Source organism: Bos grunniens, chromosome 12, assembly GCF_055505025.1.
Source record: "Bos grunniens cultivar Pamir isolate PY7600 chromosome 12, Bosgru_T2T1.0, whole genome shotgun sequence".
Lineage (NCBI taxonomy): Eukaryota > Metazoa > Chordata > Mammalia > Artiodactyla > Bovidae > Bos > Bos grunniens.
The window spans coordinates 22,933,601-22,952,357 of NC_141176.1; the positions used below are offsets into that span (position 1 = coordinate 22,933,601).

General features: G+C 36.8%; 1 protein-coding gene across 2 annotated transcripts in view; it reads right to left on the reverse strand.

Moving 5' to 3' along the window:
• Window positions 1–9,381: 9,381 nt before the first annotated feature.
• The window catches only part of COG6 (component of oligomeric golgi complex 6), a 54,635-nt gene continuing 45,259 nt past the window's right edge, over window positions 9,382–18,757 (reverse strand). For both annotated transcript variants that reach the window (XM_086329269.1, XM_086329270.1), the window contains one exon: window positions 9,382–10,954. In XM_086329269.1, coding sequence (XP_086185395.1) covers window positions 10,807–10,954 — 148 coding nt within the window. In that variant the 3' untranslated portion in view covers window positions 9,382–10,806. The remainder of the gene's footprint in view (window positions 10,955–18,757) is intronic.

Below are 18,757 nucleotides of genomic sequence, written 5' to 3' on the forward strand. Positions count from 1 at the left end.
AATGAAAAGGACATCTTCTTTGGGTGTTAGTTCTAAAAGGTCTTGTAGGTCTTCATAGAACCGTTCAACTTCAGCTTCTTCAGCATTACTGGTTGGGGCATAGGCTTGGATCACTGTGATATTGAATGGTTTGCCTTGGAAACGAACAGAGATCATTCTGTCGTTTTTGAGATTGCATCCAAGTACTGCATTTCGGACTCTTTTGTTGACCATGATGGCTACTACATTTCTTCTGAGGGATTCCGGCCCGCAATAGTAGATATAATGGTCATCTGAGTTAAATTCACCCATTCCAGTCCATTTTAGTTCGCTGATTCCTGGAATGTCGACGTTCACTGTTGCCATCTCCTGTTTGACCACTTCCAATTTGCCTTGATTCATGGACCTAACATTCCAGGTTCCTATGCAATATTGCTCTTTACAGCATCGGACCTTGCTTCTATCACCAGTCACAACCACAGCTGGGTATTGTTTTTGCTTTGGCTCCATCCCTTCATTCTTTCTGGAGTTATTTCTCCACTGATCTCCAGTAGCATATTGGGCACCTACTGACCTGGGGAGTTTCTCTTTCAGTATCCTATCATTTTGCCTTTTCATACTGTTCATGGGGTTCTCAAGGCAAGAATACTGAAGTGGTTTGCCATTCCCTTCTCCAGTGGACCACACTCTGTCAGACCTCTCCACCATGACCTGTCAGTCTTGGGTGGCCCCACACGGCATGACTTAGTTTCACTGAGTTAGACAACGCTGTGGTCCGTGTGATCAGATTGGCTACTTTTTTGTGATTATGGTTTCAGTGTGTCTGCCCTCTGATGACCTCTCACAACACCTACCGTCTTACTTGGGTTTCTCTTACCTTAGACGTGTGGTATCTCTTCACGGCTGCTCCAGCAAAGCTCAGCCACTGCTCCTTACTTTGGACAAGGTTGCCCCTCCTAACCTTGAACGTGGAGTAGCTCCTCTCGGCCCTCCTGCGCCCGTGCAGCCACCGCTCCTTGGATATGGGGTTGCTCCTCGTGGGCGCCGCCCGTGACCTCGGACATGGGGTAGCTCCAGGTTCATCTACAAAATATCTACCCAGTGAAAGCTTTCCCTCCTTTCCCATATTTTAGAAAAAGAGAAGAGTGACCACTCTCACCACTTCTATTTAACACTATAGTACTGTATTGGTTAAACATCATACAGTACCAGTGAGCTGGAAAACATAAGAAGAATCAAAACTCCCATTAATTACAGACTATGTGATAGAATATATACATAAAAGTTTACAAAAGAATCTACAGAGAAAATTTGGAATTGGTAAATTTAGTAAGGTCACTAGTCAACATACAAAAATATATAAAAACCCAGTGTTTTATACAAAAAAGAGAAAATAAAATGATCCATTTAGGATTATCCCAGGAATGCAAGAATAGTTTATCATCAGAAAAAAATATAAATGTCATTTACCACAAGTAAAAGAAAAAAGCCACATGCTCAGCTCATCTCAATGGATTGTGAAAGTCCTTTAATAAAATTCAACACATTCATAATTAATAACGAAGAGTATAGAAGATCAAAAGAACTTTCTCTCTTGTCAGTGGTGAGATACTGTGAGCATCACCTTTAAAGTCAGAATTACGTGTCCCATATCATTGCTGTTAGCTACACTGTGTTGGAGGTCCAAGTCAGCATATTAAGATGAGAAAGAGATAAAGGGCACACAGACTGCAAGGAAACAAACACAACTGTTATCTAGTCTCACATAATACAAACGTTTATACAGAAAATCCAAAGCAAAATCATCATAAATGAGTTAATGCTTGGATCTAATATAAACAACAGACAAAAACCAATTCCATTTCTATATACAGCAACCAATGATTTAAAAATGCACCTTAAGAATAGCATTTACACCATAAATAAGAATTGTAAGTGTCTTCGGAAAAAAGTGCAACAAAATTTTCTAAGATTTAGAGAAAATGATAAAATTTTTCTAAGGGACACTAAAACTACCTTAACTAGATAAGGAAAATTCAACATCTTCATAACTTGGATTATTAATATCATAAAAATATTAATTCTATCCAAGTTGATACATAGATTCAAAGTAATCACAACCATACTCCCAACTGTTGTTTGAAAAATATAAAGTTGATTCTAAAACCTAAGTGAAATAGCAAAAAGCCAAGAATGCCCAAAGCACTCTAGGTGAAGAAAATAAAATGGAACACCCTACCAGATACCAAGATTTTTCCCTGGTGGCTCAGACGGTAAAGAATCTGCCTGCAACGCAGGAGGCCTGGGTTTGATCCCTGGCTTGGGAAGACCCCGAGGAGAAGGGAATGGCAACCCACTCCAGTATTCTTGCCTGGAGAATCCCATGGACAGAGGAGCCTGGTGTGCTGCAATCCATGGAGTCGCAGAGTTGGACATGACTGAACGACTTACACACATTATAAAACTTAAACAATTCAAAAATCAGTTATAGGTGTAAGAAATAAATGAACCCATGAAAAGAATGCAAAGAAAGAGCCAGAAATGTGTCCACATATAAGGAAATTTGAGATATATGACAGAATGGCACAGCCTCACCCCACCGTGATGACACACAGAAAGTAGGAAGCAATACTAATTCTGAACCACCCCCTAAGATTTGCGGTTACCAACAGCAACACCACAGTTAACGATTTACCACTTACAAAGAGTCTTTTGATAAATCATAAGAGTGAATTTGCACATTTTTGGTTTCTGCAAATGCCATTATGGTTTATTATTGCATGATTCACTTTTAACCTGTTAATACTCAGTGGATAAGTGGTTTTCTTTTGTGCAAGATTCAGAATAAGGCAGGGTACCTTGATGTTTTTCTTTTTGTTGTTTACCTTTTTTAAAATTTTTAAGTGGAGGATAATTGCTTTACGATATTGTTGGTCTCTGCCATACATCAACATGAATGCCATAGTTATACATGTGTCCCTTCCCTCTTGAACCCCCTCCCACCTCCCACCCCATCCCACCCCTCTAAGGCTGGGATGAATTGAGAGAGGAGCATTGAAACACATAAATTACCATATGTAAAACAGCCAGCCAGTAGGACTATGCTGTACGATGCAGGGAGCTCAAACTTGGTGTTCTGTTGTTTACCTTTGTTTTTAACGATGGCCTTTTGGCCTTTGAATGCTTGCTTTACTTACATCTTTGTTTATGAAACGGAACTAACATGGGTTTTAAGCAAGGAAGATTCCTGATCTCCCATTAAATACATACTGCAAGTCTGTGAAATATGAATCACATCTTTGGTCTCCTTTTTAAGACTTGGCTTCTACGGCAAATGCGCTTATCTACCTCAGTTTCATCTCCATTACCATTTTACATTGCATCTGAGGCCTGGCTAGCAACAGTGGCCAGTTCTTGTCTGAATCCTGCAAACTAGGCTCATAACGGACGACACCCCTAGAAAGGCTGGGCTCAACCCAGGAGACCCAACTTCTGATGATGGCTTTGCATGAGAAAAATCACTCTTGTCTCTTGTCATTTTGTGGTTAGTGGGCAAAAAATTAATGCTTCCTCCAAGGGAAATTCAGATCTTGACATTAGTGGAAATGAAGAGCATACTCAAGTAAATTAATTTCGTGGTGGCAAAGTAATAAACCTCGAAAACCCCAGATTGGCTTGGACCTTCCCTGTTTAAAATACACAGTGACAGAATACTTTGTCAAAAAATGATATATCCCCTCAGAGCAAGCAAATATTTCATATGGATATTTCTGGCTGCATCAAAAATTTTCCCCAATTCAACTCATTTTCATAAACTTAGACCATTCATTTTTACTTATTAAATTATCAGTGCTAGGAAAGTTTTTAACATTCACTGGCATTAATGTGAGTTGAATTTGATAGACTAGCATGCTATTATTAGTATGATTACTATATTCATTTCATAGCCAACTTATGATTGTTTTACGTCATCTGTCTCCAAAAGCATATTAAAGAGGAATAAATATGTATTTTCAAGACAGTTGTGCTTAAACACAACTATAGTCCAAAAGTAATCATATGTAAGGCCTATCTATTTACAATTGTTAACAGCATATTATTAACTATTAATAATTAGGAAAAATAAATTGACCTCCTGCAAGTATTCAACAGTATTATGTGACTGCACTTTTACTTATACTGAAAAATCCATTATATTGCATGGAAGATGAAAATTTGTTGCTTAATACAAGGCCACAAAGATTTATACCTACAAATGGCTCAGACTGTAAAAAATCTGACTGCAATGCAGGAGACCTGGTTCAAACCCTGGGTTAGGAAGATTCTCTGAAGAAGAGAATAGCAACTCACTCCAGTATTCTTGCCTGGAGAATTCCATGGACAGAGGAGCCTGGCGGGCTACAGCCCATGAGGTCGCAAAGAGTCTGACATGACTAAGTGACTAACACTTTCACTTTTTTCTCCTCAGAGTTTTTTAGCTTTTACATTTAAATCTTTGAGTTGATTTTCAGATATGAGATATAGTTCAGTTTCAATCTTTTACATGTGGTTTTCCAGTGGTTCCAATGCCATTTATTAAAAAGACTATTTTTTCATCATTGAACAGTCTTGGCAGCCTTGTTAAAAAAAATCAACAGATGATGGATGTATGGGTCTATTTCTGAACTCTAAATTCTGTCCCACTGAACTATATGTCTATCCTTATGCCAATCAATACTACACTGTTTTGCTTACTGTGGCATTGTAATAAAATTTGAAATTGGGAAAATTCAAGATAGCTCAGTTGGTAAAGAATCCGCCTGCAGTGCAGGAGATCCTGGTTCGATTCCTGGGTTGGGAAGATCCCCTGGAGAAGGCAAAGGCTACCCACTCCAGTATTCTGGCCTGGAGAATTCCATGGACTGTATAGTCCCTGGGGTCGCAAAGAATCAGACACGACTGAGTGACTTTCACTTCACTTTGACTGTTTTGGCTATTCATAAAGTCTGCTGTATGCCCATATGAATTTTAGGATTAGCTTGTCTATTTCTGGGACACAAAAAGGTAGGTGGAATTTGACAGAGGTTGCACTGAATCTATAGATCAATTTTGGGACTACTGCCATCTTGACAATATTGTCTTCCAATCCATGAATATGAAATGTCTTTCCATTTATTTAGGCATCTTTAACATCTTTCAACAGGGTTTTGTGGTTTTCCACAGAGAATCATTCCCTTGGTTAGATCTACTCCTAAGAATTTTATTATTTGCAGTGTTACTATAAATGGAATTATTTTAATTTTCAGATTGCTCATTGCTAATGTTTAGAAACACAACAGACTTTTGCATACGGATCTTGTATACTGCAACATTGCTACACTATTGATTCTAATATTTTTATTCTTCAGTATTTATATATATATATATATATATACACACACATTACATATATATATATATAACCATGTGCTGTGCTAAGTCACTTCAGTCGTGTCTCTTTGCAACCCTATGGAACATAGCCTGCCAAGCTTCTCTGTCCATGGGATTCTCCAGGCAAGAATGCTGGAGTGGGTTGCCATGCCCTCCTCCAGGGAAATCTTCCCGACCCAGGGACTGAACCCACGTCTCTTGTGTCTCCTGCACTGTCAGGTGAGTTCTGTATCACTAGCGCCATCTGGGAAACTCATATGTAACTGTGTGCCGTGCAGTACTTAGTCACTCAGTCCTGTCCAACTCTTTGCGACTGCATGGACTGTAATCCGTCAGGGACCTCTGTCCATGGGAATTCTCCAGGCAAGAATACTGGAGTGGGTTGCCATGCTCTCTTCTAGGGGATCTTCCCAACCCAGGGATCGAACCCAGGTCTCCTGCATTGCAGGCAGATTTTTTTTTACCATCTGAGCCACCAGGGAAGCCCAAGAATACTGGAGTGGGTAGACCATCCCTTCTCCAGGGGATCTTCTTGAATCAGGAATCAAACCGGAGTCTCCTGCACTGCAGGCAGATTCTTCACCAGCTGAACTATCAGAAGCTTATATATGGCCATAATCAATTCGCAAATAGACAGTGTTGCTTCTTCCTTTCTAGTTGGTGTGCCTTTTAATTTTTTCTTGCCTAACTGCTCTGCTAGAATTTCTGGTATGCTGTGGAAAAGAAGTGGCAAGAGTCCATCCTTAACCTTGTTCATAATTTTAATGATGGTAGCCTTCAATTTTTCAGCATTAAGTAACGCTAGCTTGTTTTTCATGTTTGTTCAGTTGAAGAAATTCTCTTCTATTCCCATTTTCTTTTTTTTTAGCATGAAAGGATGTTTGTTGGACTCTCCTACATCTATTGAAGTGACCATGCATTTTTCTTCCTTTACTTATACTGATAATACTGCATAGTGCATTGACTTCCATGTCTCACTGACCTTGCACCCGGAACTAATCCCCTTAATCGTAGTATATAATTGTTTAATGTGTTGCTAGATTCCATTTGCTAGTCTTTTGTTAAGGACTTGTGTCAGTATTCACAAAGGATATTGGTCTGTAGTTTTCTTGTGGTGCCTTTTCTGGCTTTGCTTATACTAAAAACAAATGCTGGCCTCACAGAATATGTTAGGGTGTGCTCCCTCCTCTTCTATTTTTTGGGAAGAATTTGATTAACAATTACTGTTACTCCTTCAAACACTTGATACAATTCATCAGTGAAGATATCTGGCCCTAGACTTTTTTAAAACTAGAAGTGTTGTACTGCTAAGTCTCTTTGCTAAAGGTCTATTCAGATTTTCTTTTTCCCCTTGAATCAGTTTTTCTAGATATTTTTCCACTTCATCTATATTATCTGTTGACATATTTATTTGTAGTTTATCATTTTTATTTCTGTAAAGCAGTAATGTCCCTTTTTTTGTACCTGGTTTTAGTAACCTGTATCTTTTTTTTCTCCTTGATCCAGCTAAAGGGTAGTCAATTTTTTTGTCTTTTCAAAGAACCAACTTTTCGCACTTGCATTTTGTATTTTTACATACATAAACACCTCTCTCCACATGATGCTGAATGGTCAGCACACCCAATAACTGAAATAACATTCTTCTTCTTAACATAATGAGCAGGGAGCACTCTTGGAAACCTCTTCTTACATGTCTTTAAACACCTGTCTGCATCATTACACAAGTCAGCCAGTCTCAGATATAGTTTCAACACACCGTGTTAAGAAATAACTTTTGAAACGTCCCTTTTACATATGTGCTCAAACACATCTATACACGCACTCATGTATTAGATTCCCTCTTGGTCCTAGGCTTTTTTTTTTTTGATAATTTGATTGCATGATGTACTTTTGTGTGTATTTCTTTGAATTTACCCTACATAGAATCTGGTGAATTTCTTGAGTGTGTATATTAAACTTTTCATCAAATGTGTGAAGTCTCCTGCTTATATTTATTCAAATATTCTTTCGGCCTCCCCCCGCCTTTTTTCCTGAGATTCCCATTGTCTGAATATTGTTGACAATATTCAAAATCTCTGAGTTTCTTTCATTTCATTCTTTTCTGTCTGTTCCTCAGACTAAATAATTTCAGTTGACCTATCTTCTATCTGGTCAAATTTGATGAACTCTTATAGTGAAATTTTAATTTCAGTTATTATACTTTTCAACTCCAGAATTTTTAAATAATTTTTATCAAATTATAACTTTATCATTTTTATAATTATAAACATATCCATAAAAACCTCCTTTTGGAAATTTCTTCCTCTTTCTGGATATTCTCTATTTGGTAAGATATAAATTCTACTGAATTCTAACTTTACTCTAGGCCCTGTGCTAAACAATTTCTTTTAACCTTTTTTTAAAAAATTGTGAAATATATAAAGAGTTCATATTTTAGAAAATAAAAAAATGAACACACATATACTAACAATCAAGCATAAGAACAGAACATTAGTAACTTCTAAGGATCCTATGAGGTAATCTTGAAGTCTGCATTAACCCTTTCCCATATTTCCTTACAGCTTTACCACATACATATCCATGAATAATGTGCAAATTTGCCTTATCTTTTATTTAAAAATTCTATAAATGGACTCATACTATTCTGTGATTGTTCTGTTCAACATTATGTATTTGGAAATTGTTTCATTTTTCACTACTGTAGAGTATTCCACTGAATGGATGGATCTAAGAATGTGAGCTAATAGTAGTCAGAGAAAGTTGAGCTGTGCTGAGATAATAAAAAATACTCCTGAGGGGGGGGAAAAACTGAAGATCAAGCCCTAGAGTATGCCAACTCTTAAAGGTCACAAAGAAGAGAATCAGGGAAGGTTTGGTGAGTGAAGTGAATGGAAAACTAGCAGAAAGTTGTGCTGTGAAAGCCTGGAAAGTACAGTATTTCAGATAGAAATGTGTGGAATGCTATTGAAAGTTTAATAAAGGAAGGAATGAGAAGAATCCACTGGATCTGACAACACACAATGCTATGGGGATCTCATCACGACTGGCTGTGTTGCAGTGGTGTGGGGATGCTGAAGCCAGCCATACAGGGGTAATTTAGGACACAATGGCAGCAGAAATGTTAAGACTACATGCATAAACAACCATAAAACGCAGCAGAGAAATGGAGGTATTAGGATCCGGGAGGTGGCAAGTTTTTAAAAATGTTATCAACAGTAGAGCACTGTGTATGCTGTCAAGAATAATCCTACAGAGAAGTCACAAGTTGCTGAAGCAAAATAAAGGATTAACTCGAGACAAAAGTCTCTGAGAAGGGGAGAATGGAACCTGGAGTCCAGAGGAAGGGAACTGCCTGTCACAGGAGGAGGACGCCGTCTCCAACACAAAAGGAGGAAAGACGAAGACGATGAATAAACTAGGAGGGTAGAAGAAAAACGAGGGAGATAAATCTGACAGCTTCCATCTCGATGAATCATGAAGGTCATTAACCAAGTGAGGGTGAAGGTCGTCCTGAAAAGTAGGGAGCTGAGTTCACCTGAGACAGAAAAGCAACACCAAGCAACACCGAGTATCATTTGAAACTGTGCTCATGAATTTAAAAAGTCAGTCAGTCTACTGGGCGTGGTTTTTCTCAGGTAACATTCACTGGTCTGAGTACAAGCACAGAAAAAGAATTGGAAACATTCCACCAGAGAAGGCTTTGGTCAGGCAAGTAACGTCTCTCTCTAAAGGGAAGGCTTACCTGCATCACCTAAGGTTATACTTAACAGCTCAAGATGTAAACTATGAAGTAAACAGCAAATACAGTGTTAAGCTACTCAACTAACGCTTGCAGTCTTTTATTTTAACTAAGTTCTCAAGGTCACACTGACACCACATTGTGCTCGCCCACCTTCCATTGGTTTTATCAATTTGGCCCTGTATTGTATTTTCCTTCCCATTAGCCTGTTTTCTAAAAACACACTGATAAGATGTACAAAAATACTGCAATGATCGCTGTTCTAAAAACACTTTAGTATTTTATTTGAAAAACTTAGGTAAAAAGATAAATATATTTTTATTTCCCCTAGAAAACAAAGGAATTCACTAATGATAAGCAAGCAATCTTTTCTCACAATAGATATAAATTATATAAAATTTAAGCTCTTGCCTTACATCATACTTTATTTTCTTTAATATACCACATTTATTGAAGGAAAAAGATTAAAATACATATCAAACACCAAAAGAGATGATATGTAACCAATTATTCTTGATCCGAAAAATCATATTAATACAATTGTAAATTTCAGATAGAACAGCCCCATTCTGATAATACTAATTTGTTATATATTCTGTATTTGCCAAATAAATATTATCTTACTACTTTTCAAAACATTTTAACCTAACCAAGGTTTTCCTTATATCTCATTCTCTCATTTGTAATTTGGGGACATAGCTCTTTTTATAGATCTACCAGAAATTAAGATTTTGCTAATAAGAACTGTCCTCAACATCTTACCAACAAAGTCAAGTCACATCAAATACATTTAGATTTGTTTAAAAAAAAAAAAACAACTGATTTTGAATCTCATTTTTGGTCAAGTTTCAAAGTCAGAGCCCAAACAATTCTTTGCAAGGGGCATCATATGAAGAGATATGTCATCAATTAGAAGTTTGCTACTTTGGCATTTTCCCTCCAGTGATAGAATACATCAGTTTTTCGTTGATTTAAACACCAGACAAAATGAACAGACAGTTGAATTTAGAGTCCACATGGTACAACAAACACATTCCTTTAAACACCAGACTGACATGCAGCACAGGATGTCTACACACCTCACACCTACATCCTAGCTGACGCTGAATTTCACCTTGAATTCAGTCCAGGGCAGACCCAGAGTGAAAGCCACCTTTAAATGACTGCTCTCTGTTTTTGCTGAATGTATATTTCTGCTCCTCCGTTTAAGCATACCTACTCACAATATCTAATAAGGAAGCAAATGAATCTTTAAGTAAAGAGATGTTTATTAATATTAGGTCATATCTTCAAACTAACTCTTAAGTTTAGATAATTTTTAATGTACAGTTAAATTTAGAACTAATCTTGTTTAAAAATAAAAATCCCTGAAACCTCTCATTCTACTTTTTCCACATATGTGTATTCCAGAATTGAGGCAAAATGGCAGAGCTAGAGACAGGGTTAGCAAAGAAGAGAGTCCTGTGTGGAGAGCAGATACAGAGCAATTGCTAATAACCCAGGTCAACATGCTACTTACACATTACTGTGACCAGAGCAATTACTGGGATTCAAATTCTTATGATACAAAGAAAACTGCAACCATCAGATTTCAAAGTAAAGATGAACAGACTAAAAACCAAGAAAACCTTCAGGGTTTTAGGAACGCAGTATTCTGCTACCACACTCAAAGATGATGATCAGGAGAGAAGTGTCTGCACTTGCTGTGGCGATCGGTGTAGAATGCTCCCAGGATCTTTGTACTCATTGACCGGATTCATCACAGCTGCATACACTTCCCCATAGGCTCTGCAGACTAATTCTGTAGACTGTTTTATGATCTGCTCTCTATTGACAGACAAACAGATTTGTGTTAACATATAATCTGAAAACGAAAGACTAAGCATTCCAAGAAAGCTCCATACTTGAACCAAAGTATTTCATAATTATCACATCTTATTAAAAATCATTGTACAACTACACAAGTTATCTTAGTTTGGGGATAAAAAGTTTTTTTATATTTATTATTTCTTTATGAAATCTTCTCCATTAGTATGTAGGTTGCAGAAGGGCAGGGGCAGTGTTTTGCTCACTCTGTAGAACTGTGATGTTTAGGATGGAACATTGCCTAATACCATTGTGAATTACTAAACAAGAAATAGAAACTGCAACCCACTATCAATGCACTGATTTTGCAAATGCAACTGACAACACATTAACTGTAAAGAGGCTTATAACCATTCAAATGTATCAGTCCTTCAAATCTCAGAATAACTTACAATATACAGTCGTTTCACCTACAGCTCCTATACTAATAATCACATCTCCTCAATTTTTCATCTCTCCCACAAAGGTGACACTTGTCTACAACAAATCACAGCATTTTTACAAACACACATTCCTATATAAGCACATAAAAGAAGATAAATAATTTTAAATAAACTGAAGTAAATGTCTTTAGAAAAAAATAGCATTGGGTTCTTCAAATCTGCATTAATTGTTGAATAGTTTTCATGACATTTAGTTCATCAACTCCAACTATTTCTACTCCTATATCACTATACCTATTGATGAACACAGGCTTCCCAGGGGGCTCAGTGGTAAATAAACCACCTGCCAATGCCAGAGATGTGGGAGACACAGGACATCCCAGATCCCTGGGATGGGCAGGTTCCCTGGAGGAGGAAATGGCAACCCACTCCAGTATTCTTGCCTAGAGAATTCCATGGACAGAGGAGCCAGGCAGGCTACAGTCCATGAGGCAAAAAAGAGAGTCAGACACAACTGAGCACACAAGCACTGATGAAAACACTTTTCTGATGTTCACAGTAACTAAATTAAAAACGTGTCTTTAAAGCTTTACTCCCAAACCTACTTCTGTTTCCTGTCTCTGTCAGTGTCATATTTATGTGCCATCACTTCAGTTCAGACCGTAACTAACTCCTGCTGGGAGGAGAAAGTGAAATCCCATTGGTCTTTCTCCAGCCAGTCTCCTCCACATTTAGTGTAGCTTAAGCAGATGACACCACCCTTATGGCAGAGAGTGAAGAGAAACTAAAAAGCCTCTTGATGAAAGTGAAAAAGGAGAGTGAAAAAGTTGGCTTAAAGCTCAACATTCAGAAAACGAAGATCATGGCATCTGGTCCCATCACTTCATGGGAAATAGATGGGGAAACAGTGTCAGACTTTATTTTTTGGGCTCCAAAATCACTGCAGATGGTGACTGCATTAAAAGACGCTTACTTCTTGGAAGGAAAGTTATGAACAACCTAGATAGCATATTAAAAAGCAGAGATATTACTTTGCCAACAAAGGTATGTCTAGTCAAGGCTATGATTTTTCCTGTGGTCATGTATGGATGTGAGGGTTGGACTGTGAAGAAAGCTGAGTGGAAGAATTGATGCTTTTGAACTGTGGTGCTGGAGAAGACTCTTTCGAGTCCCTTGGACTGCAAGGAGATCCAACCAGTCCATCCTAAAGGAGACCAGTCCTGGGTGTTCATTGGAAGGACTGATGCTAAAGCTGAAACTCCAGTACTTTGGCCACCTCACCCAAAGAATTGACTCATTGGAAAAGACCCTGATGCTGGGAGGGATTGGGGGCAGGAGAAGGGGATGACAGTGGATGAGATGGCTGGATGGCATCACCGACTCGATGGACATGAGTTTGGGTGAACTCCAGGAGTTGGTGATGGACAAGGAGGCCTGGTATGCTGCGATTCATGGGGTCGCAAAGAGTCAGACATGACTGAGCAACTGAAGCATTGTTAGATTAATCTTTCTAAGGCGTAACTTTTATCATGTCTCCCCCTTACCCAGGACCCTTCAAGGCGATTCAATGTCTTCTTCCAATTTCAGAGAAGTCAGAACTTCTTACCCTTTCACTCAAAATATTCTATAATACCATCTGCATCATTACTCTAATTCTGTAGTCCAGCTCAACCCCTGACTGGCCTATCTGCCCTGCTCTTCCTGACCTCAGGCCCTTTGCTCCCCCACATACCTTCATTAGCCTGCAATGTCTCTCATCCACCTTTCAATGCTCTTAATTCTCAGGAAAAATGGACTCCCTCATCCACGAAGACTTCCCTGTCCTTCAGTGCTAGAAATAACCAGTTCTTAGAACATCCATGACCAAAATTATACCTCTGTAAGATTATCTGTGGAAATATGGGGATCACTGGTCTAAAGAAGAATAAAACTGGTTGAATGGAATGAGGAAGGGAGTCCACTTATGGTCTTGGGTCATCGCACACTGTTCCGATGGGGTGTCCAAACTCTCGATTTGAGCAACCGTGATTTGTTAAAACAACCGGACATTTCCCTAAAGCTTCCAGAATGAGACTGGGTAGAAGGCAGATACGTTGAGCAACTTTTCTGATCAGAGTGGAGTAAGGCTATTGGCTGTACTACCTTTTTGTTGGAAGGGAGGATGGTAGAAACTGATTTGGTAATCTACTTTACCAGATGAGGCTTGGAGACTTTTTTTTTAATCTGCTGATTAGTGATCGCTCCTATAATTAACTGAGCATAACAATAGATGCATCAAAATGATACAACAATCATTTTCGATAAGTGACATAGCTGAAAAATATTATAATTAGCATTTAAAAAATCTGTTAATTGTAATATTTGATACTCATTTGCAACAAGTAATGAATTTTAGATATAGCACTTCTAGTTCTGTACTAAAATCAGTAAAATTTTTTATTTGAATTGTTTTAATACTTTATTGGAGTACAGTTGACTTACAATGTTGTACAAATCTCTGCTGTACAGCAGAGTGACTCAGTTTTACACATACATACATTCTTTTTTAATATTCTTTTCCAGCATGGTCTATCCCAGGGGACTGGAGAGAGTTCCCTGTGCTATACAGTAGGACCTTGTTTATCCATTCTAAATGAAACAGCTTGCATCAATTAACTCCGAATTCCCAATGCATCCCTCTCCCTCCCCTACTGAAAGCAGTAAGATATTTGGAGGTTTATAAAACATTACTCACACCTCATACTCTAAAATCTGTACTCAGTCTGAACACAGTGTGTACTTAAGCTACATGTGAAACATACAAACAAGGCTATTCCTTCTTACAATAAGTTTAAAATCAGAATAAGGTACAAAAATGAATATTAAACACATTTTTTAAAAATCCAGAGTTAATAACTGGTAAATGTAGAATAAATTACTGAAAATTCTGAAATAATCAATTTAAAATTTTAATTTCAAATCCATGCAGTGAAAACTTTTAACATTACTAAAGCTTAGTTGTAACTCAGGGCACATTTCCACTTATAAGCCACAACTCACAAGACAGCTGAAAATCATTATAAATCTGCAACACAGAAAACCAGAATAAAGCAATACTGCTAAGATAAATAATTAAATAAAACCAAGCCAATAAGACCAAGTAAGAGTTTGTAATTCACTTTAAATGTTTGTATTTGATGGTATAGGGCTTCCTCATTCCACTCCCCAGTTTAAGAAGCCACCAAGACAAGGGAGGGATCAAAAAATGAACATGGCTGCACTGAACAAGATGAGAGATACAAAAGCCTGTGGACAAAAAAGGCTTTCACAGAGTGGAAAGGAAAAAGGGAAGGGAACAGAAGTGGTCCTCTAAAGTCAATAGGACAGAAATGCAACGGAAATGGAGATTCTCCAAGTGAATCCGAGTCAAATCCAAACTGTAAAGAGCAAGAACTGAGACTGATAGTGATTCCATATTTCTGGACAAACGTTAGAAGTTCACTTATTACTACCCAAGCCAGGTACAGGTCCATATGCTCATACTCATTAATGTTCTCCTAATGAGTGATACATGGCAGAGGTAAAACGGTACAGGGAAGGCCATTACTGTCAGAAGATCTTGACTCTAGCTCAAGTCCTGCTACTTACTGCTGCCTTGAACAAGTAATTTAACCTTTCCAAGGCTAATTCCAATGTCATAAAACAAAATACTGACCTTGACAACCTTTACTAGATACTTTCAGCTTTAAAACTGCATCATTTCATTGAGCTAAGAGTTTTTAATGAACTGCTGTTAAAAAACCTATATATGCTTATTCATACACTTACACACATATATGCATCCACATACATCACTTTGTGGAACTGGGTTCCCTGAGTAATGAAACGTATCAGTGACTTCTACATAAATGGGTAGTGTTTCTAAAGTAATAAAGCAATTTTCTTGCCATTTTACTATCTCCTCCTTTTTATTTTTAATGCTAATTACTATGTAAGTTCACCCCTTATGTTAAAAAGTTATCATATATATCTTATCTGTCTGCCTTCTGCCTGCCTGGTGTCTTGGTCCAAATTATTCACTAATATTATGTGTGAAATATGAAGGTCAAATAATGATGAATCATTATAGTGAAAAATAAAATCAGTGTCCAAAGTAGAAAAATTCAAGAACTGTATAAATACAAAATGACCAGCAAATCATCTCAGTCTAGTCATTTGCTTCTGAAAACGTGGAATATCCTTTATCTACTGATCTTTTCAAGTACATGTAAAGAAAACCAGTACTTTTTTTTTTTTTTTTCCAGTCCTGTATGCTATTTTCTAGTATGGGTACCCACCTCAGATTTTAATTTCTGTATTTTGATCAATCACAGCCAATCACACACCTGATGGATGTAATACTTTTAGAACTGTTTCTCTATGTTAAAATTCCAAAGATAAATCCCGCTTTTCACAGATATGCTTTTTGCAGATATGCAAAAGGCCAGTTAAAAGGGAAAAGCTTTTGAATGTAAGCCAAGATTCATCTATAAAGTTAGATCATTAACTTTCTTGGTCTCTTTACATGTCTTTACATGACATTCTCACTGTAATTTCAAAAAATTTAAAACATGACTCATACAAGTAATTCATTAATATAGGAAATTATTAAGATGGTAAAGTTGATTCACAAAACATTTTGAGGAATTGGTCATTTACAGGCATTTGAAAAGGAAGATTAGAATAAATCAGGTTACATATAAAATGAACTAACATCTCATAGAGCAGGGAAGTTTCATCTTGGAACCTTTTAATCAACAGTAAACAGAAAATCAAACAAGGGTACACTCCCCTAAGTAATTTTTGATGGGTCTGTTAACAATGTTTCAATATGACATGAAAAAGACATGCTGGTCTCCCAGACCCTACACACCTTATTTCCATGGTCTGGAAAGTCTTCTTACTTTTGCAAAGTATAGTTGCTGTTTCCCCCCTCTCCCCCCACCGTATAGTTTGCTATTCTAGTATATCAATATCAAAGATAATAATCATGTAGCTAATGTGCTATGAGAAAAAATAAAGATGAGCTTGTTACACAATTTTACAGAAGTGCAAAGAATTTTAGTTATCTATCCGTGAGAATACCAGACATTAAGAAATTATTTTTGTCCAGTTATAAATGTCAACAGTAGCATAAAACTACAGTTATAAATTCTGAAAATGCTAATAAACATTATTATATAACTAAATAGAGATACCATTCTCGTTTTAAAACATGTTCACTGAAATTACCTTACGTACAATTTAAATAATTATTTAAAGTACTGAGCCATGATAAGAAATGAATTGCTACTTCCAGAATCAGTGAGCTTGTCATTAATCAGTACTTTAAGATTTTGGTTGCCATAACAACATGATAAAACTTTCAACATTACCATAAACCCAGCACTTCTAAAAATAACTTATTTCAACATTCAGGTTCTGTGATCACTAAAATTGAGCTTTATTACAGCACCACAGTTAAGAAGCAATCAAACATGCCATAGGAGAAAAGGTGTTAACAGTTTAACTATTCCCGAAAAACTAAGGGGAAAAAATATACTTATGTATAATAGATTGGTTTAAAAATGAACATTAAAAAAAAAGAACATTTTGATTTCTCTTTATCACAATATAAATACCAAAGATGCCACAGCGGGTCAGCTTTCTGTCATTCACAGTAAAAATTAAAGCATATCTGAGGTGAGACCAAGGCACAGATCTCACATATGTCTCATACAGCCTATCACATACGCCTAACATTTTCAAGTTTCCTTTTAAAACAGTAAAACAATATAATCTCAGCAGAGAAAGAGTTAATAAAAATATAGTACGAGCTAAAGAGAACAGGCTCTGGAATACTGGATTTGAAAATCTTGACTCTGCTTCTTGCTAACTGTTTGACCTTGTTTCAATTATTTAACCTTTCCAAAAAAAATGTCCTTTTCTGTAAAATGGAGATACTAATGTACAGACTTACCGAGAGGGTTAAGTAAAGCAATTCATTCAAGGATCACTCTAGCTGAGATGCTAAACTTAGATTGTAGAGGCTGGTGTGGGAATGGTAGAGAGGGCAAGGGTCAAAGCAGAATAGTTTCAAGGCTAATGTGATAATCCAGGCACAGATGATATTACCTTGGACCAGAGGGGTAACTGTGGAGATAGTCAAAAGTGACTGGAGTCTGCTCTCATACATTTCTTTCTAGGTAAATATTTAATAAATTGGTTCCATGGCATTTTGATTGGAACTACATTGAGAATTTACAGACTACTACATTACATACCCAGTTAGAGAAGAATATCGTGTGCCCACATTGGAACACTGGAAATCTACAGCAAACATCACACTTCAGTGATGAAATATCAGAAACATTCTCAGTAAAGTTCAAAATAAAATATGTACACTCACCATTACATCTACTATTTACTTGGAGCACCTAGTCAATATAGTAAGTTTAATCATAAATACTGAAAATAATTAATGATTCATTAACTTCAGATGTCTGTACCAAAAACAAACAAACAAAACAAATCAAGGCAAACAATTGATAAACTAATAGAACTAAGAGTTTAATTACCTGGTCAGATTCAAAATTAATGTACAAAATTTAGTATTTTTCCCTATTTACCAGCAACATCTAATGAGAATATGCAATGGAAAATAAAAGACCTTATCAAAGGAGTCACAAAACTGTTTCCTAGGAATAAACCCAACAATATACATGGAAAACTATATGAAGAAACTAAGTCTTTACTGAAAATTGTAAAAAATGATCTGGATAAACAGGTAGGTATACCATGCTCATAGACAGGAATACTCACTAGTGGCTTTCTTACATCTATTTGCTCTTATGTTAGCTGAGTGAATGTTTCATATGCACTTTAAAAGAATGTTATTTTCTGTAGTTGTGTGTGATATTTTCTATTAGGTTGAGCTGATTAGTGACACTGTTCAGTTCCTTTACACCAAACAAGTAGTTTTCTACTTTTTCTATTAATTATTGAGAGAGGAGGGTTGAAATATCAAAATGAATGCCAATTTATCTATTCTTCTTATGTAAGAATAAGCTTATATGTCATGTTTATAAGCTTATATGTCATGTTTTTTGAAGCTCTATTAGTTGTACATATTTACTATTATATCTTCTTCATGAATTGATCCTATTATTGTGAAATATCCCTCTTTATCTTTGGTAGCATCATTTTCCCATCAGCCTAATTTTCCTGATGTTAACATCAGAATATAGTTACTTCAGCTTTATTATAATTTTTATTTGCATGGTACAATATGATCTTTTAAACGTGCCCTAAAGTGGATTTCTTATAGACTGCAGACAGTTGGGCCAGGTTTTTACACCCAATCTAATACTTTCGGCCTTTTAAC